General features: G+C 44.0%; 2 protein-coding genes and 1 long non-coding RNA gene across 3 annotated transcripts; 1 reads left to right on the forward strand and 2 right to left on the reverse strand.

The window, feature by feature from the left end:
* Nucleotides 1-1,789: 1,789 nt before the first annotated feature.
* LOC106906759 (heat shock 70 kDa protein 1) lies at nucleotides 1,790-4,667 on the reverse strand. The gene is made up of 2 exons (XM_014972177.2): nucleotides 4,451-4,667; nucleotides 1,790-4,151 (listed from the first exon to the last, which is right to left on the reverse strand). Exon 2 carries the CDS (start codon nucleotides 4,126-4,128, stop codon nucleotides 2,209-2,211), a length of 1,920 nt encoding a protein of 639 aa, XP_014827663.2. The 5' UTR covers nucleotides 4,129-4,151; nucleotides 4,451-4,667; the 3' UTR covers nucleotides 1,790-2,208.
* Nucleotides 4,668-6,274: 1,607 nt separating this feature from the next.
* Nucleotides 6,275-27,180, forward strand: LOC106912124 (trypsin-like). Its single transcript, XM_088007871.1, has 6 exons — nucleotides 6,275-6,429; nucleotides 14,772-14,792; nucleotides 24,960-25,131; nucleotides 25,447-25,715; nucleotides 25,971-26,101; nucleotides 26,182-27,180. Exons 1-6 carry the CDS (start codon nucleotides 6,279-6,281, stop codon nucleotides 26,443-26,445), a joined length of 1,008 nt encoding a protein of 335 aa, XP_087863997.1. The 5' UTR covers nucleotides 6,275-6,278; the 3' UTR covers nucleotides 26,446-27,180.
* Nucleotides 22,934-24,487, reverse strand: LOC148158185 (uncharacterized). The gene is made up of 2 exons (XR_015763983.1): nucleotides 23,855-24,487; nucleotides 22,934-23,329 (listed from the first exon to the last, which is right to left on the reverse strand). It is a non-coding gene; the product is annotated as an uncharacterized LOC148158185 (long non-coding RNA).
* Nucleotides 27,181-27,292: the final 112 nt, after the last annotated feature.

Here is a 27,292-nt window from a genome sequence, read left to right on the forward strand (position 1 = left end):
CCTCAATCCCACCAACATGGCTTCTGTTGAGGAAGCTGAGCCTGGGGACTCTGGGTCGGGCACGAGGTCGCCGAGGTGGTTAGGAAGCTCCTCGGTGGCAGGGCCCCGGGGTGGCAGGGCCCCGGGGTGGCAGGGCCCCGGGGTGGCAGGGCCCCGGGTTGGCAGGGCCCCGGGGTGGATGAGAATTGTCCTGGGTTCCTTAAGGCTCTGGATGCGTAGGGTTGTGTTGGCTCACGCGACTCTGCAATATTATATGGCTTCAGGAAGAGGAGTGTGGTTCTGGTTCTGATTGTGGAACACTGGACCAGCTCTACACCCTCAGCAGGGTCCTGGAGGGTCCTGGGAGTTCACCCAACCGGTCTACATGTGTTTTGTGGACTTGGAGAAGGCGTTCAAGTAAGTTGGGCTCTTTTCCAGTGAGAGTTGGACTCCGCCAAGGCTGCCCTTGAGTTTTAAACATTTTCAGAGTTTTTTCTTCTTCATCCCGTCAGGATTTCATCAGCATCTTGTTTCCATTCTGGCCCAGTTTGATCTGAACTGGAACCAAACCAGTTTGTTTCCTGGTCCAGAATATCTGAGCTCAGCCGTTTCCTCCCAGCTGAATTGTTTCTGGATGTTTGAATTTGGGATGCAGAGCGAATGTCCTTCAGAACCAAGCTGATCAGAACATTTATGGGCTGTAAGAAGGTTTCACATGTTTCCTTTTGTGTGTCTTTATGTTCGATTAAATTTAATGGTCTAGGAACTGACTTCTGGCTCTGCTCTTCATCTCACTCTGATGCAGGCCCAGCATTGTCAGCTCACTGCCTGCCCACAGAGTCAGCTGTGCTCCCCGTGGACTGGAAGCTGTTTTTATTTTTATTTTTACCTCAGAGTGGCCAACTGTCTGTTATTCCCATCTTTATTTGATACAACAGAGGCTTCTGCACTTCCCATATCTGTGCCTTCTGTCCTTTTTTTCAGCCGCTACAACTGTCTAATCTGTTGCTAACATGTCGTAACACAGCAAGTGGGGCCCAATCTGTGGCTTCCAGAGCCAAATGTGGCCCTTTACCTGGTGACTTTTAAAGACAATTATTGGATCCAGTTTTTTATCGAAAAGAGAGACTTGATCTGGAATCCACCACTGAGGTGAGTTAGAAGAAAATATCTTGAACTGGATTGTTCCTTGGGTTTTTAAGTTGTTAGCTCCCCCTGGTGCTGGGACTGGGTGCGGACCGGGTCACAGTGTGGAGAAATAAAAATGTAATAATCAAGTATATTCATGCTTTGAGTGCGTTTTAGATATTTTGAACATCAGATGTTTCATATTGCTGCACTGTGTTAACCCTTTAGAAACTTGTATTCTCATTATAGTTTGAAATATTTCAGCTGATGATAAAATAAATAACCTTGTTTGCCAGTCAGACAAGCAGAACAGGATGCACCTGCTCAGAATGTTCCAGCAGCAGAAGTAAAAGGTGAAACATCTAGCAGAAAACTCAACTCCTGAAATGACTGGCACCCAGTGGAGTGTTTTATACATTCAGCCACAGTCTGAATGTCTAAGAATAACTGGAGGGGATTAGCTGTTAGAGGAGGAAGGGCCCCATAAGGCCCTGGTCTGACACAAGGACGACAAGACAAGGGGCCCCATAAGGCCTAGGGCTTTATGGGCTCATCTTCTCAGCATTTAGTGAAGAAATGTTCTTCAGATTCTCAGGAGTTTAGATGTGGACAAAATATGAAGCTGGTTTCATTTGTTTTACTTTGACCAGAACCCCAGAAAATAAAACCATTGATCAGAAAATTTGGTTTAATCTTTTATTTTACTGTCCAGCAAAGAAAAAACATATTTACACTGTAAAATATTTACAAATTTAATGATCATAACTCAAAGTTTTTGCAGCTCAATTGTGATCATGATGAAGACACAAGAACATCTGAAATTAGTGTTTAAAACATATTTCACAACAATAAACAATCTGGAATAGTTTTTCTCACCTTTAAGATGAAAAATACATTCAGATGCAAATTATATTTAGAAACAGGAAGAAAAACATCAAGGTGAGAAAAAGGTGAAAGCAAAGACACCAGAAAATGACATTCAATCAGTTTATTAACATAAAGCAATAGAAAAAAAGCAAAGAGCAAAAATATATTCAAGTTTCATGAACAGAACAAGGTAAACAGTTTTGACTTTTACTATATTAAACCTCCAGTCGTCCTTCAGTCCACCTCCTCCACAGTGGGCCCCTGGCTGTGGGCTCCTGCCTGCTCTCTGCAGCTCCCAGTGGGCCTCCCTCCCTGGTACAACTTGCTGATGATGGGGTTGCACACCTTCTCCAGCTCCTTCTGCTGGTGTTGGTACTCGTCTTTCTCAGCCAGCTGGTTGTTCTCCAGCCAGCTGATGGTCTCCTCGCACTTGTCCACCACCTTCTTCTTGTCCTCCTGGCTGATCTTGCCCTTCAAGCTCTCGTCCTCCACGCTGCTCTTCATGGTGAAAGCGTAGGACTCCAGGGAGTTCTTGGCAGCTATCTTGTCCCTCTGCAGCTCGTCCTCAGCTTTGTACTTCTCGGCGTCCTGCACCATCCTCTCGATCTCCTCTTTGGTCAGTCGGCCCTTGTCGTTGGTGATGGTGATCTTGTTCTCTTTGCCGGTGCTTTTGTCCACCGCGGACACGTTCAGGATGCCGTTGGCGTCCACGTCGAAGGTGACCTCGATCTGCGGGACCCCTCGTGGAGCGGGCGGGATTCCCGTCAGCTCAAACCTGCCCAGCAGATTGTTGTCCTTGGTCATGGCCCTCTCCCCTTCGTAGACCTGGATCAGGACCCCGGGCTGGTTGTCGGAGTAGGTGCTGAACACCTGGGTCTGCTTGGTGGGGACGGTGGTGTTGCGTTTGATCAGGGCCGTCATCACTCCTCCGGCGGTCTCGATCCCCAGGGACAGAGGAGCCACGTCCAGCAGCAGCAGGTCCTGGACGTTCCCCGACGTGTCGCCCGTCAGGATGGCTGCCTGGACGGCGGCGCCGTAAGCCACCGCCTCGTCCGGGTTGATGCTCTTGTTCAGCTCCCGGCCGTTGAAGAAGTCCTGCAGCAGCTTCTGGATCTTGGGGATTCGGGTGGAGCCTCCCACCAGGACCACGTCGTGGATCTGGCCCTTGTCCATCTTGGCGTCCCTCAGGGCCTTCTCCACGGGCTCCAAGGTTCCCCTGAACAGGTCGGAGCACAGCTCCTCAAAGCGAGCCCTGGTGATGGAGGTGTACAGGTCCACGCCCTCGAACAGAGAGTCGATCTCGATGCTGGCCTGGGAGCTGGAGGACAGGGTCCTCTTGGCCCTCTCGCAAGCTGTGCGCAGCCTCCTCAAGGCTCTCTTGTTCTGGCTGATGTCCTTCTTGTGTTTCCTCTTGAATTCCTCCACAAAGTGGTTGACCATGCGGTTGTCAAAGTCCTCTCCTCCCAGGTGAGTGTCTCCGGCCGTGGCCTTCACCTCAAAGATGCCGTCCTCGATGGTCAGGACGGACACGTCGAAGGTGCCTCCGCCCAGGTCAAAGATCAGGACGTTTCTCTCTCCCGACTTGCCTTTGTCCAGACCGTACGCGATGGCGGCCGCCGTGGGCTCGTTGATGATCCTCAGGACGTTGAGTCCCGCGATGACGCCTGCGTCTTTGGTGGCCTGTCGCTGGGAGTCGTTGAAGTAGGCGGGGACCGTGACCACGGCGTTGGACACCTTGTGGCCCAGGTAGGCCTCGGCGATCTCCTTCATCTTCACCAGAACCATGGAGGAGATCTCTTCGGGGAAGAAGGCTTTGTTCTCCCCTTTGTACTCCACCTGAATTTTGGGTCTGCCTCCTTCTGAAAGCACCTTGAAGGGCCAGTGCTTCATGTCGGCCTGCACCACCGGCTCTTCAAACTTTCTGCCGATCAGCCTCTTGGCGTCAAACACCGTGTTGCTGGGGTTCAGGGCCACCTGGTTCTTGGCCGCGTCCCCGATCAGCCTCTCGGTGTCGGTGAAGGCCACGTAGCTGGGGGTGGTCCTGTTGCCCTGGTCGTTGGCGACGATTTCCACTTTTCCGTGCTGGAAAACCCCCACGCAGGAGTAGGTGGTGCCCAGGTCGATGCCGATGGCCACGTTTTTAGCTGCACACATCTTGGCTGGGTTTCCTTTCAGGCCTAAACCAGCAGAGACACACAGGAGGAGAAGGAGGATTATTCCCTCTCAGAAACACTTCATATGCTACACTTTAGGTTTTTACTGGACTTTGTAGCAGGTTTTGCTCCAATCCGACGCTTCTGTAAAGCTGCGTTCAGCGATGTTCAATCATCATTTGCTCCACAAATCTGTTCGGCATGTTTCTGTCTTTGACTACACTCTACAAAGTGCGTTTCTCTGTCCCTCCACCAGTTAATAAGAGCATGAATTCCGACTGTAGTTACTGCGGGAGCAGAGAAGAAGAAAAGTGAGAACTTACTGTCGTCCAGAGTTTCCTGCGCAGAGCGCTGTGATGCTTCTTTCTCCTCTGCTGGATCTTCTGATGCTCTCTAAAGGTCTCTGAATCTCTAACTGCCCCAGCTTTACCCTCACCGCTCTTTATACCCCCTCACTCACTTCTCGTCGCTTCTCCAGCCTTCGGCCAATCACAGAGCGCGTGCGTCATGACGTCACCCGCTAGAAGTTTCTCCCAGCTTCTGGTCGCTCGGAGAAAATGTCAGAAAGTGACAGAAAAGCCCGATGAATTCACAACATTTCCAGAAGCTCCCAGAGTGGGAATGACGGAGACAATATTAGAGCAAAAATATCAACATGTTGTTTTAATAAAGCGCAGAAATCCTCCTGAAGGCCGAAGGTTTATTCAATCTGTTGGATATTTCAGGTTTTAGACTGAAGGAGACTCGGAGGACTTGGAGCCGCTGCAGGACTGGGACTCTGCAGGTTCAGTTAAACTGGGATCGGATCTCTTTCAACCCTTGTATGTAGAAATGGGGTCCAACCGACCCCACACACGTAAAACTTGTCTTTTGCCATAGTCCTCTATGTTTGCCTCAGTTTTCACACACACAAGAGTTAAGGAAAAAGTTGTCTTATGATTGAAACTTTAGCTAGAAATATCAGATCAGTTTATTAGGGGAGTTTATGGAAAATGAAGCATTTCCTGCATGTAGATTCATTATGTTCTCCAGCTTTTAATGGAGCGAAAGAAAATACTTAAACTGAAATAAAAATATAAGGAAACATTTCTGAGAAATGAGTAGAATCAGTTAAACTAGAAACCACCATTTCTGTTCTACTTCTGTCCAGTAGATGGCAGCAAAGGGAATGCAGTTCACCGCTATGGAGGAACTGACGTCATCATCATGACTGTTGACGGAGAGTTCAGCCAAGAACTGCAGTCTGATCAATGAAGAGACTGATGATTGATCAGTGAGGTCACCTCATCGCCTGGCAAAATGGGGACGTAAAGGCAGACGGAGCTGCTGTCTCTGCTTCCTGTCCTCCATCTTCCCCAATCGAGCTCCACATTCACCGATTTATTTCTGGCTTCAGATGATGTCACTGTGAGCTACTTTTAGACTCTGGATGGTTTGTGAACAGAGCTGCACCTGGTCTCACCTGGTCCAGGTGGTCTCACCTGGACTCACCTGGTCCAGGTGGTCTCACCTGGTCTCATCTGGTCTCACCTGGTCCAGGTGGTCTCACCTGGACTCACCTGGACTCACCTTTCCGCGATGCGGTCCAGAAGCTGACGTTCAGCCTCTGTTGGTCGGCAGCCTGACCTCTGAAACCCGGAAGCTCAGGTAGCTGACCTTTGACCCGCAGCTTGATGTTCATGTGTGACGCCCTCAGTGGCTTCAGAAAGCAGTGAGAAAATCTGTTGAGTTTTGATGATTTAAAGTTTATTTTGTTAAAACAATTAAATGTTAAATGTCTCTATATGACTGGTGAGTCAGTGAAGAGTAATAATGAGGAACAACCAGAAGCATCTGGATTATCTGGTTTCATTCACTTCAATCTAACTTGGAATTTTCTGCTGCATCTTTCTCTGCATATAAAACCAGAAGGGGGCGCTGCATGCTCTTCATCTGCTTCCTGAACCATCCCTAGTAAATAAAATAAAAATACATAAATGGTTTAAATAAAAAAACAAATAAATAAAAATGAATAAAATATATAATACATTAAATAAATAACATTTGCCAGTGTGGAAGGACTTCCATGTCTGGAGGCGCTTGTTGTGTTTGCAGTGTGGGTGTGTGCATGTGTGTGTGTGCGTATCAGGGTGTGTGTCTCTGTGTGTGTATATGAGGGTGAGAGGTGTTGCTCCATCAGCAGTCGGGTCGGTTCAGAGCAGCGTTTCTTCATCTTCAGAGCTGAAGCTCCAGAGTCTCTTCATGATGAAGGTCGGGTCGTCTTCCTCCAGAGTCCTGCTGCTGCTGACCCTCTGGGCTGCAGGTGAGTCTCACCTGGACGACGGTTCAGAGCAGAAACCTGGTCAGCTTTAAATGGGTCGTGTTCCTGCTGAGTTTCTGACATCATTCTGGATTTATTAACATTTAAACAGCAGCTGTTAAAAATAACATTAAGTTTGATGTACGATAATCTAAAAACTCTTAGCATTAAGCAGTTTGAATAAAGGTTAGCATAATTGTTCTATATGATACTTTTTATAACAGTATAAAACTAAAACTTATATTTTTTACTTCTGTCTCCCAGAAAGTATTAATCCTTAGTAAATCTTGATCCAGGGACATTTTGACATGTAATCAATGTATCAAAATAAAAAGTTCAAATGTTTGCCCTGAACTTTGACTCTGATGTCACCGTATCTGTTCAACATCATTTAGTAACAAGGTTTTGGCTCCAACCTTTTCTTTTACCTTTTTTAACTTTATGTTGGAGATTGTTTGTATTTTTACATACAGATGGGAAACTTTTCCTGTCGCTTTTTTCAGAATATCTTTGTATTTGTATGTCTAAAAATTAGGGATGTGCCGATCAGGTTTTTTCCTGGCGATACACCGATACCGATCACCGATACCGATCACATAATTATTATTTATTTATTTTTTGTCATAAACCCTACCGGTTACATTATGTGGAAAAAAGAACCATGAATTCACCTTAATTTAGACAAAAACTTGTTTTTAATAACTTTTTTCAAGAAGAAAACTAAACAAAACAGGCATTGTGCAAATTGTACTGCTATTGATAAAACTATCTTTAACAGACTGAAAACATATGAAGGCTCTGAAGAGGCTAAATAATGAAAAGAGCCAAAATAAAACCTCTCAACATTGCCAAAAAAATTCAAGTATAAAACTTAACATTCAAAGGCAAAAACAGGATCCATTACAATAAACAATCCAGTTACTGAATGAAAACTTCCTGTTAGCATGGCGGCTAGCTGGTTACTGCTAGCTCTGATTGGCTGTTTCTGACTGAGCGGAGTAATTATGCAGATCAGGGAGGAGATTCAGAGATTATCTGTCTCATGTTAGGACAGCAAAGTTTTAATACGTAGGTAAAACTTATTTTTTAAGTTAGATGCTGCAGCTTTAAGCAGGTTCGGTGTGAGAGTCACCACCAGGTGGAGCAGAAGCGAAGCTCCGTCTGTCAGATATTATTACCTGTAGCGTAGCAGCGGTTCAACAGGAGAGCAGAACCAGAGTCTGACATCGCAGCTCGAAGACTTAAATAATTTTGCGGGTTATTTGTTTAGCTTTCTGACCGTCATGCTAATCCAGGTGAGTGTTTGTAGCTGTGCGCTGCTTTACCTGCTGTCTGATCCTCCGTATGTCTTTTTTACTGCAGTGAGCCTCGATGTAGCCAAACTCCGTCAAGTATCTCATTGTTTTTATGTCGTATTAGCTTCGTTGTGTTGATGCATTTTGACCTGCTTCAATTTTCCGCCGCAACACGCAAACTTCCCCATTCACTCAGTGGTTATAGTTCCACATCGCTTAGGATTTGTTGCTGCGCGTTTGCGCAGAGTGAAGGAAAGAGGAGACCAGCTGCACAGGCAGGTTGGAAATGAGATGATCGGTATCGGCAACAAGAGCCAATGATCGCCGATCACCGATCATGCACTTTTTCACGAAAATCGGCCCGATTATGATCGGTGACTGATCGATCGGCACACCTCTACTAAAAATGTTAAAGTTGTCCTCAACATTCTGTTTTGTAAATATGTTCATACAGTACAGGTTCACTTTTTATCACAGGATGTAAACGGTACGCATGACAAGAGAACCTAAAAGTATAATTATCATCACAACAAAATGTTAAAATAACAAAATGAACTTTAACCAGCTTATTTTAAACTCCTCAAATCAGAGATTTAGGAATGATTTATCTGATGATGGCAGTTTAAAAGTGAACAACTTTAAAGGAATTAAAAACACGTAAAGCAAAAACCAAGAGTTTAATTTTCAAACCTGAATTCAGGATTATTCCAGGCAGGAATCCGTCAGCTTTCAAAACTTAATCTGAGAATGAAGGTTGGCGTCAGACTCTGAGGACCCACGGGGCCCAGGAGGGTTTCAGCTACTAGTAGCGCACATTTAAGCCCTTTTTGCACTGCAGGGTCCGGCCCGGCTCGGTTCGACCCGGTCCTATTGGTGCTATGGCCCTGGTCGTTTTGCATTCAGCAGGATACGTCACGTAAACCCAAGGGCGTAAATCCCATCTCATTATTGGGGGGAACCATAAACAGGGAAATTTTTTAAGAGCAATTTTGGGAGGTCAGCAAAGTTACAGTGAAATGTGGTTTAATTTTTTGTGTGTGTTCAAGCTGCACCATCAGAAATGACTAGTAAGTAGCAATGAATAACAAAAGTGTTTTTCTCAGTAAGCCTGTTCAGACCCGTAGAAGTGAAACTAAGATTAAAAAATGTTTAGATATGAGTTTGGTTCACAGATCTAATCTCTGCTGCACCTTTACCAAAACTTAAGGCTCTAAATAAAAACAAGTTTTGATAAGTAAATGCACTTAATAAAATTCCTCACAAATATTGATTTATTGCAGTCGTTCTCAATACAGGTCATGTGTTATTTTGTGTTATTTAAATTATAACACTTTATTTTGTTTTACTGCCAGCTCCAGTCGCCCCTCTGCTCTCGGCTCCCATACTTGTCTGTCGGCTAATGCTAACGCTCAGCCGCTCCCGTTTCAAACCCGTTTCAAACTTAGCTCTATCTCTTATTAAAGAGATAGAGCTAAATGTAACTGAAATATTGGCTGCCTTCTACAGAAAAACGAGCTAAGTCTATGAAAGCAATATAGCAGTTTAGCTAGTTTTGATTTCCAAGGCGTAAGGTGACAGTTTATCAGGATTCAGCCAAAGTAATGAAATAACGAACTGTTTATTGTCAATGTGTTTCTTCCTATTGAGCAGTGAAAGTAAATATAACGTGTTAAATGTCTTTTGCTGTAAGTATTTACTTACCGGAGGGTTTTTTGTTAGCGCTGCAGAGCCACAGCTAACAGCTAGCTCCTCCCTTAGCGGCTCCAGCGGAGCCTGAGCCGATCAGCAGCTGTTGCTCCTGCTACACTTTGGACTGAACCATTATTCTAACAATAGTGGGGGGGACCTACAAATGGGCTCTTTGCACCTAAGGCGTTGACGTCACATCTCCAGGAGCTAATGCGGCTCACTTTTTTCCGCTTTGAGTTACCATGACTGGTAGAAAAGACTAAGTCGTATTTCAGATGCAAAAAAACAATACTATTAACATTGTCTTCCTAATATAATGGGCTTTTAAGTTTTTATTAATTTCCAAGCGATCCTGAATTAAGAAGATGGCTTGTAAATATCTGCCGCTACCAGCTAACGCCGCACAGCAAAGTTTGCAGCCTTCACTTCACTCCGGATCAGCCTAAAACTACCGGGGATACGGATGGTAAATAAAGGAGCCTCCCTGAGTTATTTCCATGGAGTCACTTCTGTATTCAGCCTGAAAGAGTTTATGGGAACGAGAGAGCAGACCAGAGCCAGACAGCCGAGCAACTGATCCGCCTGTACATACTGCTGTAAACACCGTCCTATCTGAGCTCTTCACAAGAAACATGCAAAGGTAATAAAACGAAATAACACGGAGACATGAAGCAACACGGTCATATTTTTCTAAAAGCAGCAACTTTGAACCTGAACAGCTGAACCAGATCTCTGACACCAGAGCTGCGCTACTGTCAAGCTATGAGGCTTGTTGAGCTCCGTCAGGCTTCGTTAGTAAAAAGCCCGAACCGTAACCTCCCCGTTAGTCTGTGACACTAACGACAATAAACACACATAATATACTTGAAAATAAGATAAATACATTGTCCGTTAGAATGTTTAGATACTTAAATAGCACATTTTACAAGAACAATGTCCGAGAATATTGCCTACTAGCATAAGCTAACGTTAATGTTAGCCACAAAGTTTAAGTAAAACTCACCTTCGTGTCAGTGAATGTATAACGAGGCGAACATCTTAATACCTTTCTCCAGCTGACTTGTTGGGGCTTCGGATCGATGTACAAACCTTGGCCAAGCCCTGCAAGCACCTCATGTAAATGATATTTGTATTGGATCGGAAACAATCGAGCCGCTTTACCCCGAACGCGGAAGCTGAGGTGCAAAGAGCCCATTAATCATTATTTTTTTCTTAGATAAATGGCAGATTTACTTCGTTCTTTGTCTCTATTGCCTTTGTTCTATCAGATAGCCATATGCTGTATGACTATCTGACAACGTATGCTGATCTGACAGAACACCGGCCCGGTTGGAACCGCAGCTCTCGGGGTTCCAGGGAGCCCGGCGGTACCGGGCTGGAAGTGCTAATGCAAAAACGATCGGCCCGGGTCCAGCTGTGCGGTGCAAAAGGGGCTTTAGCGGCTAGCCAGTCGGTTTCCACCGCCGTTTGCTTAAAGCAGTTCAGAAACCAGAATTACTTTCTACATAACAACTGAGTGCACTAACATTGTGGAAGCAACTGGTGCAAGTAATTTCAATAAAGGAAGTAGAAATAAAAACCACAGAAATGCTTAGTGTGGTTTAGTATTTGGCAGCGGTTTGCTGAAAGGACGCTTCCTCATAACATTGTTCTACCTTCACTCTTCACCGTGAGATAACCCTAAAGAAGGCAGGATACGGGACCTTCTACAAAAAACGGTCCAGACCTTAGAAACAGCTGGAAAATCTTCTCCATCCACAAATAATCCTCCTTTTCTGTTGATCGCTGAGCCAGAGAGAAAATAACTAGTGAAACTAGGAGGGAGCAGTTTCAACCTGCTCCACACGGTGAGACGATCGCCGTCCTCTGAAGGCCAGCAGAAGGAAGTTGTTAGATCCTGATGGTCCAAACACTGGGACCATCAAGTCTGAACCAGAGAGGGAAACCAGACCAACGTCTTACCTCTCCTCGCCGGGTTTGTCGCTTAAGAGCTGGGAGGTTCCTGGTGGCCCAATTTAAGGAGCAAAGGTTAAAGGTTACGGGTGGGGATGATTCTTGGCATAGTCTGTGTCCTTCTCAGACTGCTGGTTCTGGATCAACAGGTTTGTACACCAACTGGTTTGTCAGACGGGTTCAGGAGGAGTCGGACCGCAGGTCAGCGATGATCCGAACGGTTCTGGACTCGCCTTTAGATTCGTCCCTGAAGCCGCCTCTAGCCGGCTGTCATTGGATCGATGCAAAACGTCTCCGTTTTTAACAGACTCTGGAAATCTACCACATTTCCTGTTTGCTTCTTAAAGCTGCTTCACTGTTTGTGTCTGAACCACTGGACCCGGTTCTTCCCTCAAACCCGCAGACCCGAGGCCTCTAGTGGCTCCACGGCCTGAGTCCGGTCAGGTCGGGTTGGCTGCAGCAGGTGGCGACCTGCAGTCAGACTGTTGGCCTCTGATGAGCAGCCGGGTCGGTGCGTCAGCGGCCCTTCCCTCCATTCAGCTCAGTGTTGATGATGTCAACGCCTTTCTAATAATAACATGTTTTAATCTCGTGTCCTGAGGTGTGAAAGGCTGGAAAACTTTAATTGGTCCACTAGCAGGATTGTTCTGAACCTGAAAGCCTCCATGCTTTCTCCTTCCGGTGAACTTTGACCTTGTTGGCTCAGTAAAAAGAGAACAAAGCAACAACCAAGCAGTGCAGAAATAAAGCAAAATGTTTCCCAAACACACAAACCCAACTGGCCCCAGTTCTTCTCAGTTTGTAAACCGTCGTTTCTTTACCAGAATTCCTCACAGATTATTATTAAAATAACTTTTTATTTTATGTCCGATAACAGTGAGGAGAAGCAGCCAGCTGTTGGTATCATGCGCTGTTGGACCTGAACATGTCCGAATTATTCTCAGCACTCTGTCTGCCGGCGACAGAGTGGATTCTGGGAAATCTTGTTCCACGACGTTTTAGATGTAAAAATACCTGAAACACTAAATGAGGTGATGACAGACTGTTCACCAGCTGAAACCAGTAAAACCAGTTCAACCCTGTGATCTCAGCCACAAACCAGCATGGAAGCTTCCAGCTTCACTCTGCCGAGTCCAGACCTGAGAGTCCAGACCTGAGAGTCCAGACCTGAGAGTCCAGAATCCAGACCTGAGAGTCCAGACCTGAGAGTCCAGAGTCCAGACCTGAGAGTCCAGAGTCCAGACCTGAGAGTCCAGACCTGAGAGTCCAGAGTCCAGACCTGAGAGTCCAGACCTGAGAGTCCAGACCTGAGAGTCCAGAATCCAGACCTGAGAGTCCAGACCTGAGAGTCCAGACCTGAGTGTCCAGACCTGAGAGTCCAGACCTGAGAGTCCAGACCTGAGAGTCCAGAGTCCAGACCTGAGAGTCCAGAGTCCAGACCTGAGAGTCCAGACCTGAGAGTCCAGACCTGAGAGTCCAGAATCCAGACCTGAGAGTCCAGACCTGAGAGTCCAGAGTCCAGACCTGAGAGTCCAGACCTGAGAGTCCAGACCTGAGAGTCCAGAGTCCAGACCTGAGAGTCCAGACCTGAGAGTCCAGAATCCAGACCTGAGAGTCCAGACCTGAGAGTCCAGAGTCCAGACCTGAGAGTCCAGACCTGAGAGTCCAGAGTCCAGACCTGAGAGTCCAGAGTCCAGACCTGAGAGTCCAGACCTGAGAGTCCAGACCTGAGAGTCCAGAATCCAGACCTGAGAGTCCAGACCTGAGAGTCCAGACCTGAGAGTCCAGAATCCAGACCTGAGAGTCCAGACCTGAGAGTCCAGACCTGAGTGTCCAGACCTGAGAGTCCAGACCTGAGAGTCCAGACCTGAGAGTCCAGAGTCCAGACCTGAGAGTCCAGAGTCCAGACCTGAGAGTCCAGACCTGAGAGTCCAGACCTGAGAGTCCAGAATCCAGACCTGAGAGTCCAGACCTGAGAGTCCAGAGTCCAGACCTGAGAGTCCAGACCTGAGAGTCCAGACCTGAGAGTCCAGAATCCAGACCTGAGAGTCCAGACCTGAGAGTCCAGAGTCCAGACCTGAGAGTCCAGACCTGAGAGTCCAGAGTCCAGACCTGAGAGTCCAGACCTGAGAGTCCAGACCTGAGAGTCCAGAGTCCAGACCTGAGAGTCCAGACCTGAGAGTCCAGAATCCAGACCTGAGAGTCCAGACCTGAGAGTCCAGAGTCCAGACCTGAGAGTCCAGACCTGAGAGTCCAGAGTCCAGACCTGAGAGTCCAGACCTGAGAGTCCAGAGTCCAGACCTGAGAGTCCAGACCTGAGAGTCCAGACCTGAGAGTCCAGACCTGAGAGTCCAGAATCCAGACCTGAGAGTCCAGACCTGAGAGTCCAGAGTCCAGACCTGAGAGTCCAGACCTGAGAGTCCAGAGTCCAGACCTGAGAGTCCAGAGTCCAGACCTGAGAGTCCAGACCTGAGAGTCCAGAGTCCAGACCTGAGAGTCCAGAGTCCAGACCTGAGAGTCCAGACCTGAGAGTCCAGAGTCCAGACCTGAGAGTCCAGACCTGAGAGTCCAGACCTGAGAGTCCAGAATCCAGACCTGAGAGTCCAGACCTGAGAGTCCAGAATCCAGACCTGAGAGTCCAGACCTGAGAGTCCAGAGTCCAGACCTGAGAGTCCAGACCTGAGAGTCCAGAGTCCAGACCTGAGAGTCCAGACCTGAGAGTCCAGAGTCCAGACCTGAGAGTCCAGAGTCCAGACCTGAGAGTCCAGAGTCCAGACCTGAGAGTCCAGACCTGAGAGTCCAGACCTGAGAGTCCAGAATCCAGACCTGAGAATCCAGACCTGAGAGTCCAGGTCTATGAAAACCAGTTTGATAAAAAGTTTAAACTTGTTGAGGGAGAGGAAGGGAGACGAGTTCACAGGTTTCTGAGCAACGAGGAACAGCTGGAGGGAAGAGATCAGGAGAAACCAGGACTGAAGAAAAACTTCCTGAAACTCAAACATGAAAAGAAATAAAACACAAAGGAACCGGCAAAGATCTGATAAAACAGAAAACTGGTTTTTAGTTAGAGGAAATAAAGAGCAGTCGTTTCAACTGGAACACAGTAAAGCAGCCTGAATGTTTCCAGTTCTTCCTTTTTGAATCATGTTTTATTCACTGAAATAAACAAATTACAATCAAACCAATTACATTTAATATCGGTTTCATGTCTCTACTGTCTAGTCAGACAATAACAACATTAATCTAAATGAAGCTGTGTGATGACTGCTCCTGTTTACCTGGAATTAAATAAGTTGAATTCCTGTTTTGTTCTTGAAAATTCCCCCGGCCTCACCTGGAGGAAGAACCGGTCCGGTAGGAACCGGTCCAGTCAGAACCGTGACTAACTATCTGCGTTTTCTCCCACAGGAAGCAACGCACAGCTTAATGGTGAGTTTTCATCTCATTCCTTCTGAAATCTGAGTTTGTTAAAGAAATCCCCAGAGTTGTAATTATTATGAAGAACTGAAAATCTTCTGAAACTAGAATCCAGATTCCAGTTTAAGTCCTGCCTGGTTCCGAATGACCAGGAAAAAAATGAGCCAAAATCTATTGGAGCTTGAAGTGATGCTACCTCGTCAGACGGTTAGTTTGGGGGGGAAACTGTGCAAAGATTCTAACACACCTGTGCAGCTCAGCACAGCAGCAGCAGGTGTAAACCAGGAGTTCTGACCATCTGTGCTACCTCGTCAGATTTTCCTACCATAGCACAGATAGATGGCTAAGTCTATCTGTCCATGCTGCCCGTCTAAAGCTGCTACCATCATCTTTTCAAACTACAGCAGGTTGTTAATGTTAAATATATTGGATTATTTGAGTGGCTGAAGTGGAAGCTTAGCAGTTATGGTTAGCTTAGCATTGGAACAATTCATATATGCGACGAAGCCACAAGAAGATCACTTCCTTCATCAGAATATCCTACCCGCTGAAAATGAAAAGCTGTAGATGTTTGCACTAACCCTTTATTAGAATATCCTGTTAAAATACAGAGAACAAAACTGTATCAGAAACAGGTTTTTATTGGATTAAATTCAAGACAGACAAATTCAGATCACTGTAACTGTTAGGTCCGTTTTATCACGTCTGTTAGCAGCAGCAGCCGCAACGTGTCACCGAACTGCACAGGAACTGGAATGATATGGTTAATATACACTAATATTACACCGCTATTACAGCTTCAATCAGCTACTAACATCTATTTACCAAGGTTTGACAAAAAAAGAGTATAATTAAGCTAAAATATCTTAAAGTATAGGGACAAAATAGCCACCAAACCACGTATTTTGTCCAGATTAACCGCCAAACAATGACTTGTTTATAGTAACAACATTGCAGACGGCAAACTACAGCCATAAATATATTTACAAGCTGCTGTCATGTAAACTAAAAACATGAAGTGATACAGCAGCTCAATGAAAGCCAGGAATAAAATAAATGAAATAAAACTTACCGTAATCTGCAATAAAATAAAACACATGAAATGAAACTTCCATAGGTAGGATAAGAAATCTGCTGAGTCAGCAGATTGTGGGAGCATCGATGTGCGCCACAAGGTAGGACGGATTGATGGGCAGCACAGATAGTTGGGACACCTGATGGGGGAATGAATGGGACGAGAACAGCTGCAACGGAGACTGGATGAAGAAATAAGTCGGGTAAGTTAGAAAAATGAAAAGAGGCGAGAAAGAGGAATGAAACAGATTAATGAGATGAAAAACCTTTAATCAGGACTGGAGGAATGGCTGAAAAGGTTAGGACAGCTGGGGTGTATGAAGATGAAGAGGATGAGGAGGAAGATCTGCAGAGGTTTTCCTGCGGTTCATTAGTTCAGCAGTTGAGAACTGGAGATCTAAAGTTTAAAACCAGTTGCTGACATTTTATTTATTATTCCAGTGGTGGAAACACGACTGCTAATGCTAATGCTAATGATTGCAGCTCAAATTCTCAGCTTAAGATGTCAGCATTTTTGCTAACTTTGAAATTCCTATAAAAATTTTCCAGAAAACTTGTAAAACACTCATTTCCTCGGCTGATTTGTACACTTTCAGCTGAGTAAAGTTCAACATGTGGACTGAAGTTTTGCTCAACGAATTTCTCAGGTAATGGGATATATGCCACGAGAGGTGGTGACATATTTCTGTTTGAATTTATGCCACATAGGTTGGTTCCGGGTCCTGCTTGCTCCTGTTGCTTTTAGCCAAAGCTGCAAAATCTGTACCATGAAAAAGACGCAAAACTTAAAATATCTGCGAGCTACTGGTACAACAATCGAGTTTTGTTGTGTGCCGTTGTTTCCAGTAATTAGCCAGTACCATCCAGTGCTTAGTTTTTTAATTTTCCTGCTGATATCAAGGCGACAGCGGACTGTAGCCAAAACTTAGCCACTACAGCTAACACACGGTTTGTAGCTGCCTGCTATTTCAAAGCTTGAGGATATTGAAGATCCAGCGTCAGAAATGGGAAGACGGAGGTTAAAAGGAAGCTGTACGCTTCGTTCACTGGAATAATTTGTTGGAGGAAAATAATGCCAGAGGAAATCTACTGCTACGGGAACAGGCTGAGAACAGAGGCAGCGATTCGGCACAAGGTCAGTCAATATGTGTGTTGATGCGTTTGTGTTATACGGAGTATGACATTATTTTTAGGCAACTCCTTAGCTTTTGTTTATATGACATTTACAGTCATATGAAAAAGTTTGGGCACCCCTATTAATCTTAATCATTTTTATTTCTAAATATTTGGCTGTTTGCAGCAGTTTGATATCTCTAATATTTCAGTATTGAAATGAGGTTTATTGGTCTAACAGAAAATGTCCAATATGCATCAAAACAAACTTTGACAGGTGCAAAACTTTGGGTACCCTCATCATTTTATTGATTTGAATCCTCCTAACCACTTTTCACTGACTTACTGAAACACAACATTGGTTTGGTAACATTAAGCTTTGAACTTCATAGCCAGGTGTAGCCAATCATGAGAAAAGGTATTTAATGTGGCCAAATGGAAGATGTTCTGCTATTTGAAGCTCCTCCGATGAGAGGCATCATGGGCACCTCAAACAAAGATTGTTCAGCATAGTCGTTTAGGGGAAGGATAGAAAAAGTTGTCTGAGATTTCATCTGTCAGTTTCCACTGTGAGGAGCACAGTAAGGAAATGGAAGACCACTGGGACAGGTCTGGTTAAGCCCAGAAGTGGCAGACCAAGAACAATATCAGAGGCAGAGAAGAAGAGTGGTGAGAAGAGTCCAGGACAACCCACAGACCAGCTCCAAAGACCTGCAGCATCGTCTTGCTGCAGATGGTTTCACTTTGCACAAGGAGAAGCTGTATGTGAGAGCGATGTGACAGAAGCCTTTTCTGCAAGAACGCCACAAACAGCCGCTTGAGGTCTGCAAAAGCCAGCTTCATTTGGAATAAGGTCCTGTGGACTGATGAAACAAAGATTGGGTTGTTGGGTCATAAAAAAGGCCTTATGCATGGCAAACACTTGCTACCCACTGTAACATTTGGTGGAGGTTCCATGATGCTTTGGGCTGCATGGCCAGAACCGGCTCTGGGAATCTTGTTAAAGTTGAGGGTCGCATGGATTCCACTCAGTATCAGCAGATTCTTGAGAATAATGTTCTAGAATCAGTTGCACAGTTGAAGTTATGCTGGGATATTTCAGCAGGACGATGATCCAAATCTACTCAGGCATTCATGCAGAGGAACAATTACAATGTTCTGGATGGCCATCCCAGTCCAGACCTGAAGGTCATTGAGCGTCTGTGGGATGATTTGAAGGGGCTGTCCATGCTCGGCGGCCATCACACTTAACTGAACTGGAATTGTAAAGAGGAATGGTCAAAAATACCTTCATCAGGATCCAGGAACTCATTAAAAGCTACAGGAAGCGGCTAGACGCTGTTTGCAAAAGGAGGATCTACTAAATATTAATGCCACTTTTCTGTTGAGGTGCTCGTACTTTTGCACCTGTCACATTTTGTTTTAATGCAAACTGCACTTTTTTTTCAGTCCAATAAACCTCATTTCAATGCTGAAATGTTACTGTCCATAAGTTACTGGTTATCAAACTGGAATAGCTGCTGCAAACGTCCAAATATTTAGAGATAAAAATAAATAATAGGGGTGCCCAAACTTTTTCATATGACTGTATATAAAATACACTGCTAAAAAAAATAAAGGGAACACTCAAATAACACATCCTAGATCTGAATGAATGAAATATTCTCATTGAATACTTTGTTCTGTACAAAGTTGAATGTGCTGACAACAAAATCACACAAAAATCATCAATGGAAATCAAATTTATTAACCAATGGAGGCCTGGATTTGGAGCCACACACAAAATTAAAGTGAAATGTTCCCTTTATTTTTTTGAGCAGTATACATTTAACATGCAGTCGGAGCCCCTCCGATACCGAGCAGCAACGCTTCAGCCCGATCCAAACCACACAGGTAGTCGGTCAGATTAAGGTCCAAAACCTTCGCTTTACAGCCGTTTAACTTTCACCGATCCACATGAAAAACCCACAGCACAAATGGTACAAATCACGTATTTCCCGAATCCCAAAAATATGACATCTACCTTTGCTGTTAGGTAGATGTTGTTGAGAAAATAAATTTAAAATAAGCTAGTTTTAAAACTTAACATGTCTTGATTCAAATGGCCTAATTGTGGTTTTGAAATTAGTAACGTATTCTGGCTCTTTGACCTTTATTTTACCTGTAGTTCCAGCAGATGGTTTGCTAGGATCGTTTGAACTGCCTTTTGTCTGTGGGAAAACAATACAGTGGAAGTTGTAGCTTTTCACACTCATCTGTGAAAGGCCGTAAACACGGCAGGGGTTTCTGGCTTCAGATAGAGGGTCAGAGATAGCTCCTGGTTGGAGGAGCAAAGGTACGCCTTATTTGAATAAATTAAATACAAGAGGATAAAACTTTCTACACAGAAGTAACAGATCAGATTTGCTCTTGCAACTCTCCAAAGACGTCTTTGCTTTCTTTCCTTCTTTCCCAAGTCTATGAGGTAAATGAATGTATGTCTCCGTTGTTCTGCAGTTTCTGGTGTAAGTTTGTGCATTGTCTTACTTCTAAGTTTATGCATTGTCTTATATTGGATTAAATTCTGTAATTCTGTGACGTCAACACGCATTGTTGTTTTCCTTGTGGCTACACGTGGCCCGCCGAGAGGACCTGGGATCTAAAGGAAGAGAGAGCCAACTTTTTTCCAAAGTTAACTATTTTAGATTTTCTTCCTTAACAATGTCTAACTGCAAAGGTAGACATCTACCTGCTAGGCAGCCAAGGGAATTTTTCCACTTGGCTGCTATCATCTCTTCTTGCTTTACCCAACGTAATTTCTCTTTTTTTCCTCTGAGATTCTGCTTAGAAAATGAAGTTATGAAGTTACATCCTCCTGCTGCTTTTTGTTTTTAAAATGGTAAATTTAGGTTTGCCTTGACTTTTATGAACTAATGCCTCTATGCATCATTTTTTGTATTACTGTTGGTACAGATATCAGGTGAACACTGTGCTTTGCCTGCTAGTAGTTTAAATTAATTTCAGCTGCACACTTTCAAGAGTATTCAGATTTTAACATGCATTTCTAAGTAGTATTTTAGTTCACTCTTACTCAGTGACTTCAGTGTTGTTGCACCTCTGAAACATGTTTTGCAGTTTCTTTGTGATACCAGAACTATTTCACTTAAACGTTTAATTTCCTGAGATATTGTCAATTTATTTTCAAGCAAAACTCTCAAAAACAGCTGAGGATTTATTAGTTTTTTGTTTTTAACTTTTCAGGTTTGCATTGCAACACCTCGTGTTTCTGAGCCATGATCACAGTGCCGATTACCTTTCCATTGGATCCAAGCACCTGGACCTGCTGACGGCGTCCATCAGTCCACGGATCATCACAACGTGGACCAACTTTTTTTTTTACAGTACTTGGTTAAACTATGATAACTGGAGCACCAGATATGCAAAAATCTACCTGCAGACTTTGTTGGCTACCCTGATGGTCATCCTGGACGGGGCTGAGCCGCTCTTCCTCTCTCCTCTTCCTCTCTCCTCTTCCTCTCCTGACGAGTTTTCATCACCAGTAAAGGCAAACAGGTCTGATGTCTGCTTAGCTGCTAGAAAGTATATTACATATTCACTGTTCATTTTGTTATCCTGTTTGTACCTACAATAAAACTGAATCTACATTTTACAAACCTTTTTTCCCATTTCTCAGTTTTTATGTTATATCAAGTATTTACATGTTGATCAGAAATTCAAGTGAGATGTTAAAATGCAACACTTTTAGGTAATACCAGCAAAGAAATGTAAAAATTAATATGTAGTTAGTCATATAACTTAATATACTGAATAAGGACTTGCCCTTCCCTCTCTCTAGAACAGGATTCAAATATTTGGGAATCAATGTGACGCGTTCTTTTTCGGATCTGTTTGAAAATAACGTCACTCCTCTGCTCAATAATCTTAAGCACGACCTCCAGAAGTGGAGCATCCTAAACTTATCCCTAGCTGGCAAAGTTGCATGTATTAAAATGAACATCTTGCCAAGATTTATGTACCTCTTTCAGAGTATTCCGTTGTTTCTCCCAAAATTATTCTTCAGACTTATTGATAAACAGCTGTCTTCGTTCATGTGGAGCAATAAACATCCCAGAATCAGCAGGCGTTTCCTTCAGAGACAAAGGGAAGTGGGGGGTTTGGCTCTACCTAACCTGTTGTATTACTACTGGGCAGCAAACCTACAAAAAGTAGTTTGTTTGCTCCAACAACCGGATGTCGACTGGTGCCAATTAGAACTGAATGCATGCCATCATCACTCCCTGCATTAATTACCTCAAAGCTCCCTCTCTCCCCTAAGCAACACTCCTCTTGTCCAGTTGTAATCTCCACTCTAAAAATATGGTCACAATTCAGACAACACTTCAATATGACAAACTTCTCTATCTACAGCCCCATATGTGATAACCATGTTTTCCTGCCATCCATGTTGGATCCTGTCTTTGCTCAATGGCAGAGAGCAGGCTTAAGTAAATTTAGTGACCTTTATATAAATGGTATTTTCGCCACCTTTGATGCCATTTCCTCTAAATTTAGTTTCATTCCTCCTTATTCCGATATCTCCAGATTCGAGACTTTGTTCGTAACATCAGTCCTTGCTTTCCCATCTTACCTCCAATGGGAGGAATGGACATCCTCTTGCAAACCCCTACGCATTGTAGAGGTCTCATCTCCAAAATTTATAATAGCATTTCATCACTCAACGCAGTAAAGCTCGAGATCAGAGCAGAATGGTCAGAAGAACTTGGAATACACATCTCTGATGAGACTTGGAATCTCGCATTACATAGAGTTAATGGGTCAACATCATGCGCTCGACTTGGACTCATCCAGTTCAAGGTTCTTCATAGGGTTCACTACAGCAGAGCCAGACTCTCAAGGATTTATTCTGCAGTCAGTGAAACCTGTGCTCGTTGCCATATAGCCAAGGCAAATTTAACACACATGTTCTGGTCCTGTAACAAACTGCGTAACTTCTGGTCTACAATTTTTCAGATCCTATCTGAAGCTTTTGAAATAGGCATCCAACCCAGTGCCGAATTGGCAATTTTTGGAGTTCCAGGGGAGGGTATATCATTAACACATGATTTTAAAAATGTATTGGCTTTTTCAACTCTCCTCGCCCGAAGAAGAATACTTTTAGTGTGGAAATCAGAACACCCACCCAAGGCTTCTCTCTGGTTGAAAGATCTGACCCTGTTCCTTAAGTTAGAGAAGATCAAATTTTGTGTCAGAGGTTCGATCCAAAACTTTTATAAAACCTGGGCCCCTCTATTATCTTATTTTGAGAGACTAGATGCCCTCCCTCGAGCCTGAGGGCCATGCAGATGCTGGCTCTGATGTGTGTGTCTGTGCCCCGGCCCAGCCCGGCCCGGCGGCCTCAATGGTTCCTTGTGGTTCTGGCTATTGACAGTGTTCGTCCACCTGTGCAGTTTTGAATGTCCATGTCCTGACTCGGTTTGTGTACCCATGGTTGTATAGACGCCTGTTTGCATGTTGCCCACGTCTTTGAGCCGTCTCCCGGGTTCCTTGCTTGTGTGTTTTTTTTTTAATCTATTATTATTGTTGTTGTTTTATTTACTTATTTTTCTATCTTTTTGTTGCAGCAGGATGGGGATAAGAAGGGAAGGGTAGAGGGAATAAGGGGGTAGGGTAGAAAAAAGGGGAAAGGGAAAGAAGGGAAGGGGAAAGAAAAAAAAAGAAGAATGTCATGTTTGCTTTGTCCCTGTGGTCAATGCCCTGTTGTTGTTGGATGTTTAAAAAAAATAATAAAAAAAATATATAGTGAATAAGGCTGGACGATATGACTTACAAGATTTTTTTCATACCAAATTAGATTTTAATCGATTCCTCCTGCCCTCAATTCCTATAATAAAATCACAGAAAATATTTTCAAAAAGTGCCTTTATTTCAATCCTCTGTTCTGTGAGTTGTATGAAGGAGCGTAACGGTCAGGATACAAGATTTTTTAATTGCAAGAATGCAGTCATCGTTACAGCAGAATAAAGATGCAATTTTATAACAATGTCTTAAAATTACAAGAAGTTGTTTTAATGAGAAATAAAGATTCAGATTGATCTGACTAACCAGCTCAGTCCAGGTGGTTCTGACATTTGTCAGTAATCAACAGGATGTACATTTCCACCTCACCTGACCAGGTAAGCATTAAGGTAAAAATAAAAAATAGAGCAAATACTGTAAACAAAATGGAAAAAGCAACTGATAGAAATACTTTCTATATAAAGAAAAACAAAAACGTTAATAGCAGGAGAAAAGTTGTTGGTAACATTAGCTGAGCCAATCTCTCCCTCCAGGAAGCCATCAAACAGAACTCTGTCCAACTCCAACTATAATAAAGATTTAAAAAAAGAAATAAAACGAGAAGTTAAAATAACAAATAATGCCACTTTAATAATTCAGATCTAATGCGTTCTGGAATCTATTATTGATATTTTACAAATTCCACAAATCAATCAGAAGGTTTCACAAATGTTTTATTTATTCTGTTAGTACAGAATAATCTAGTTAGGTTTGAAATGACTAGGTGTTGTAGTTTTTAAAGTAGAACACATTAAAAAAGCTCAAGATAGTGAAAAATTAAGTGTAATCGCCCTTTAGTTATTTTCCGAATTAGATGCTACATTCGGAAGCTAACTTCAGCTTCGACTGATAGCTGGACACAATATAGACAGATCTATATATGTTTATATAGATATATATCTATATCTATCTATAAAGCATAGATATGTAGATTCCACACTGCACAGATAATCAAACCACTGAACGTTTACATAGCACCTTTGTAAGCTTGTCCCTGTTAGCTACGTCAGACATGAGGCATAATGGTGAATACAAACGATTTATTAACTTACCTTTGAAGTTATTGTGAAGTTTTGACACATCCAGCTTAAATCCTTTGTTGTTGTTGGAGCGTTTCAGGACGTCTGAATAATTATACAGGCATCATTAATAGTCCTTCAGCGACTGAGGAGTTAACGTACCTGTGGACCGGAACCATGTGGCAAAAAAATGCGGAAGTGGTAAAACGGAAGTCCGTGGCATATACCCCATTGGCCGTTTATATCCATGCTCTTATTTTGAACTCTTTCAGCCAGCAGTTCCTTTTCCTCTCCACATTTTGAGCAAGTGGCCAAAAAACAAAAAAATCATCTTGAACTACCGATACGCTGCTGAGGAACGCTGACAAACTCACAGCAATGATCTGACTTATTTATCCTTTCATAATAAAAAACAATGGAGTTTTAACTGTTATTCATTCACTTGTAGATGTCAGTTTCAAACTAAATATTTATTTCCAAATGTAGAGATACAAAAGTAGTTAGCTACATTTAGCTAATTGGTTTGAGCTTAGAGCTAAATATTTATAGCAAAATATTTAACAAAATATTTAGCTTCAGACTAAATGTTTAGCTATCAAGCTAAATATTAAGTTTGGAGCTTAGTTTATAATTCAACAAATAACATATAAATAATAAAATGAGCCCCTGTTTCTTCATGTTATAACAGGCTAACTAACACAGTTCAGCGGTTTGTTCCAGACAGTTTCTAATCTGACCGGCTAAACCTGAGTTAGCAAAACTCAACGACTAAACAACAATCACTTCCTGGAGGCCAAGCCCTACAGGAAGCGGCGTAGAGTACTTTGACCTTGATGTAATAAATTGAGACTGTTTAGCTCCTCATCTACAGTGGGACTCCGATTAAAAAGGTGACATGGAAGCAGAGCTCTTAATTTAGCAGAGTTTACTGGTTCTGTAATTTACAGTATCATCAGTCCAACTATGCGCTCTAGTTCTAGATTCAGAGCACTTGACCTTGGAGGTGAAATGACACTTGGAGTGATTAGCTGCTGCTTTAGCATTAGCTTCTGCTAACTACTCAGTTGGTGATGGTGGATGTTTAGGTGAGAGCAGCTAACGTTTCCGGTGGCCTGATCGCTCCAACGTGTCTCTGCAGTTTGCGGCAAAGCACTGCTCAACACGAAGAGCGGCACGAGGATCGTGGGCGGCCAGGACGCGGCGGCCGGGGCTTGGCCGTGGCAGGCCCGGCTGAACATCCGGGGGGCGCTGTGTGGAGGATCCCTCATCAACAGCCAGTGGGTTCTCTCTGCCGCGCACTGCTTTGACAGGTGAGGTCTGCTCATGTGACATCACTTCCTGTTCAGCACCAGGGACAGCAGCTGAACAAAAAGTGAGCTACGTTTTTTTTTTTTTATTGAAAACTGTGGGACATACAGAAACACTGGTTGTTAACCAGCCAACAACAGCAGATTTACAAAGAACCAGGCGGCCTTTAGACACTCGGAGGCTCCGATCCTGAACTGACAGTTTTCTTGTTGGGGATGTTTTTGATATTTGAGTCATAAATGAGAAGTTCTTGGAGGAAGTATCCAGCGTTGGGTTCGGAGTTCGCCTATAAACAAAGTGTTGCCTGTTTCATTCAGCACCAGCACGTCGGGCGTGACCGTCTTCCTCGGCCTTCAGAGTCAGACGTCCTCCGCTAACGTGGTGACCCTCAACGCGGGACGGATCATCGTCCATCCGGACTACAACTCCAACACAAACGACAACGATGTGGCCTTGGTGCAGCTGTCCGCCGCCGTGACCTTCACCGACTACGTCCAGCCCGTCTGCCTGGCCGCCGATGGCAGCGTCTTCCCGTCCGGACTGGACTGCTGGGTCACCGGCTGGGGGACCCTCAGCGAGGGCGGCAGTAAGATTCACTTCCTGTCGCTTCGCTGAAGGCAACGATGATGCTAAGAACAGCCAGGCTTTGGAGCGGTGGCGCCCTCTGGGGGTTCTACACGGTTCCACTCTCTCCCTGGTTCAACACACCTGGGTCAGATGATGGCTCGTGAACTTTTTCACAGTGGAGTGGAAAACCCGTTTTTTGTTCTGCTTTAGCCTCACATATCAGGTGGATCAGAAAAAATCTGATCATTGATTGGTCCGTTGTCTCCCCCTGCAGGCACTCCTCAGACATTGCAGGAAGTGGACGTTCCCATCGTGTCCAACAGCAAATGCAGCGCCTCCTACAGCCAGTTAACAAACAACATGCTCTGTGCCGGTCTATCCAGCGGAGGGAAGGACTCCTGCCAGGTGAGTCACCTGTTAATCCCTCTAAGGGGTTAAAGGTCACGCTGGAAGCTTTCTGACCTGAAGTCGTTTCTGTGGCGCAGGGAGACTCCGGCGGTCCTCTGGTCACCAAAGACGGGACGGTGTGGGTCCAGGCCGGCGTGGTGAGCTTTGGGCGGGGCTGCGCCCTGGCCGGCTTTCCGGGAGTTTACACCCGAGTTTCCAACTACCAGACCTGGATCAACAGCCAGGTGAGCGGCGAGCAGCCGGGATATGTCAGCTTCCAGGGCACCGCCGCCGCTGCTCGCCCGCTGGCCGCGTCGCTGCTGGCCGTCCCCATGCTCAGCCTCGCTCTGCTCCTGTCCTGAGGTCCAGAACCGGAGCGGTGACGGCTGATTATTAACAAAACTGCTATAAACAGAAACAATTCTTTATTTATGGAAAATTCTTAACATTGAGAGTCATTAATGTCATAAAAATCACCAAAAATTTGTTTAAAATGTAGGGGGCTTATTTTGATTCTCATAAAATAAAATGAATCCAAACTTTTCATCTAAACTTTTAAACCCCAATTTAATCTTTAAATAATTAATTTAAATATTTGTATAGGGTTAGGGTAACCTTTACCATAGTGACGAAAGTATTCATAATAAAGTTTTAAATATAATTAAAAACAATAAGAAGCTTTAACTCCTTCCTGTCCTGATCATCAGAACTGAGATTAAAATTAAAGACAGAAAAATTAGATTTTATTAAATCTTTACGGTTTACATGATAATAAAGTGTCGAATTTAATTGTTATTTTCTGTTTCTTGGCTCCAAACTCAGCAGGATTCAGTCAGAAAATGGTTTAATTGTTTTGCTGTTGAATGGTTTGCACAAATTTTACATGATGTAACTGATGAAGTTTTTATTTCTGATTATTTTTGTGTGTGTTGGAATTATTTTTGTTTGTAAACCTTTACTGTGATTTATTATTAAATGAGGAAGTTTTCATGTTTGTGTCTTGATAAAAATTCTCAGGGATCAGCTTTTCTCTGGTATTTCTCTGATATTGGACTTTCTGGGTGCCAAGTTCTTAATAAAGGAAACAAATTGTCCAACCATAGACCATCATGCACATAGACATAATACCTGACCTTACCTTTGGGCTCCTCCCTTATGCCGTAGCATTTGTGTTGTATCTCGTCAATCTCAAGTTGTGATAGCAGTTGC

This window comes from Poecilia mexicana, unplaced genomic scaffold (assembly GCF_051168715.1).
Source record: "Poecilia mexicana isolate PSO_F unplaced genomic scaffold, ASM5116871v1 scaffold_8, whole genome shotgun sequence".
NCBI classification, from domain to species: domain Eukaryota; kingdom Metazoa; phylum Chordata; class Actinopteri; order Cyprinodontiformes; family Poeciliidae; genus Poecilia; species Poecilia mexicana.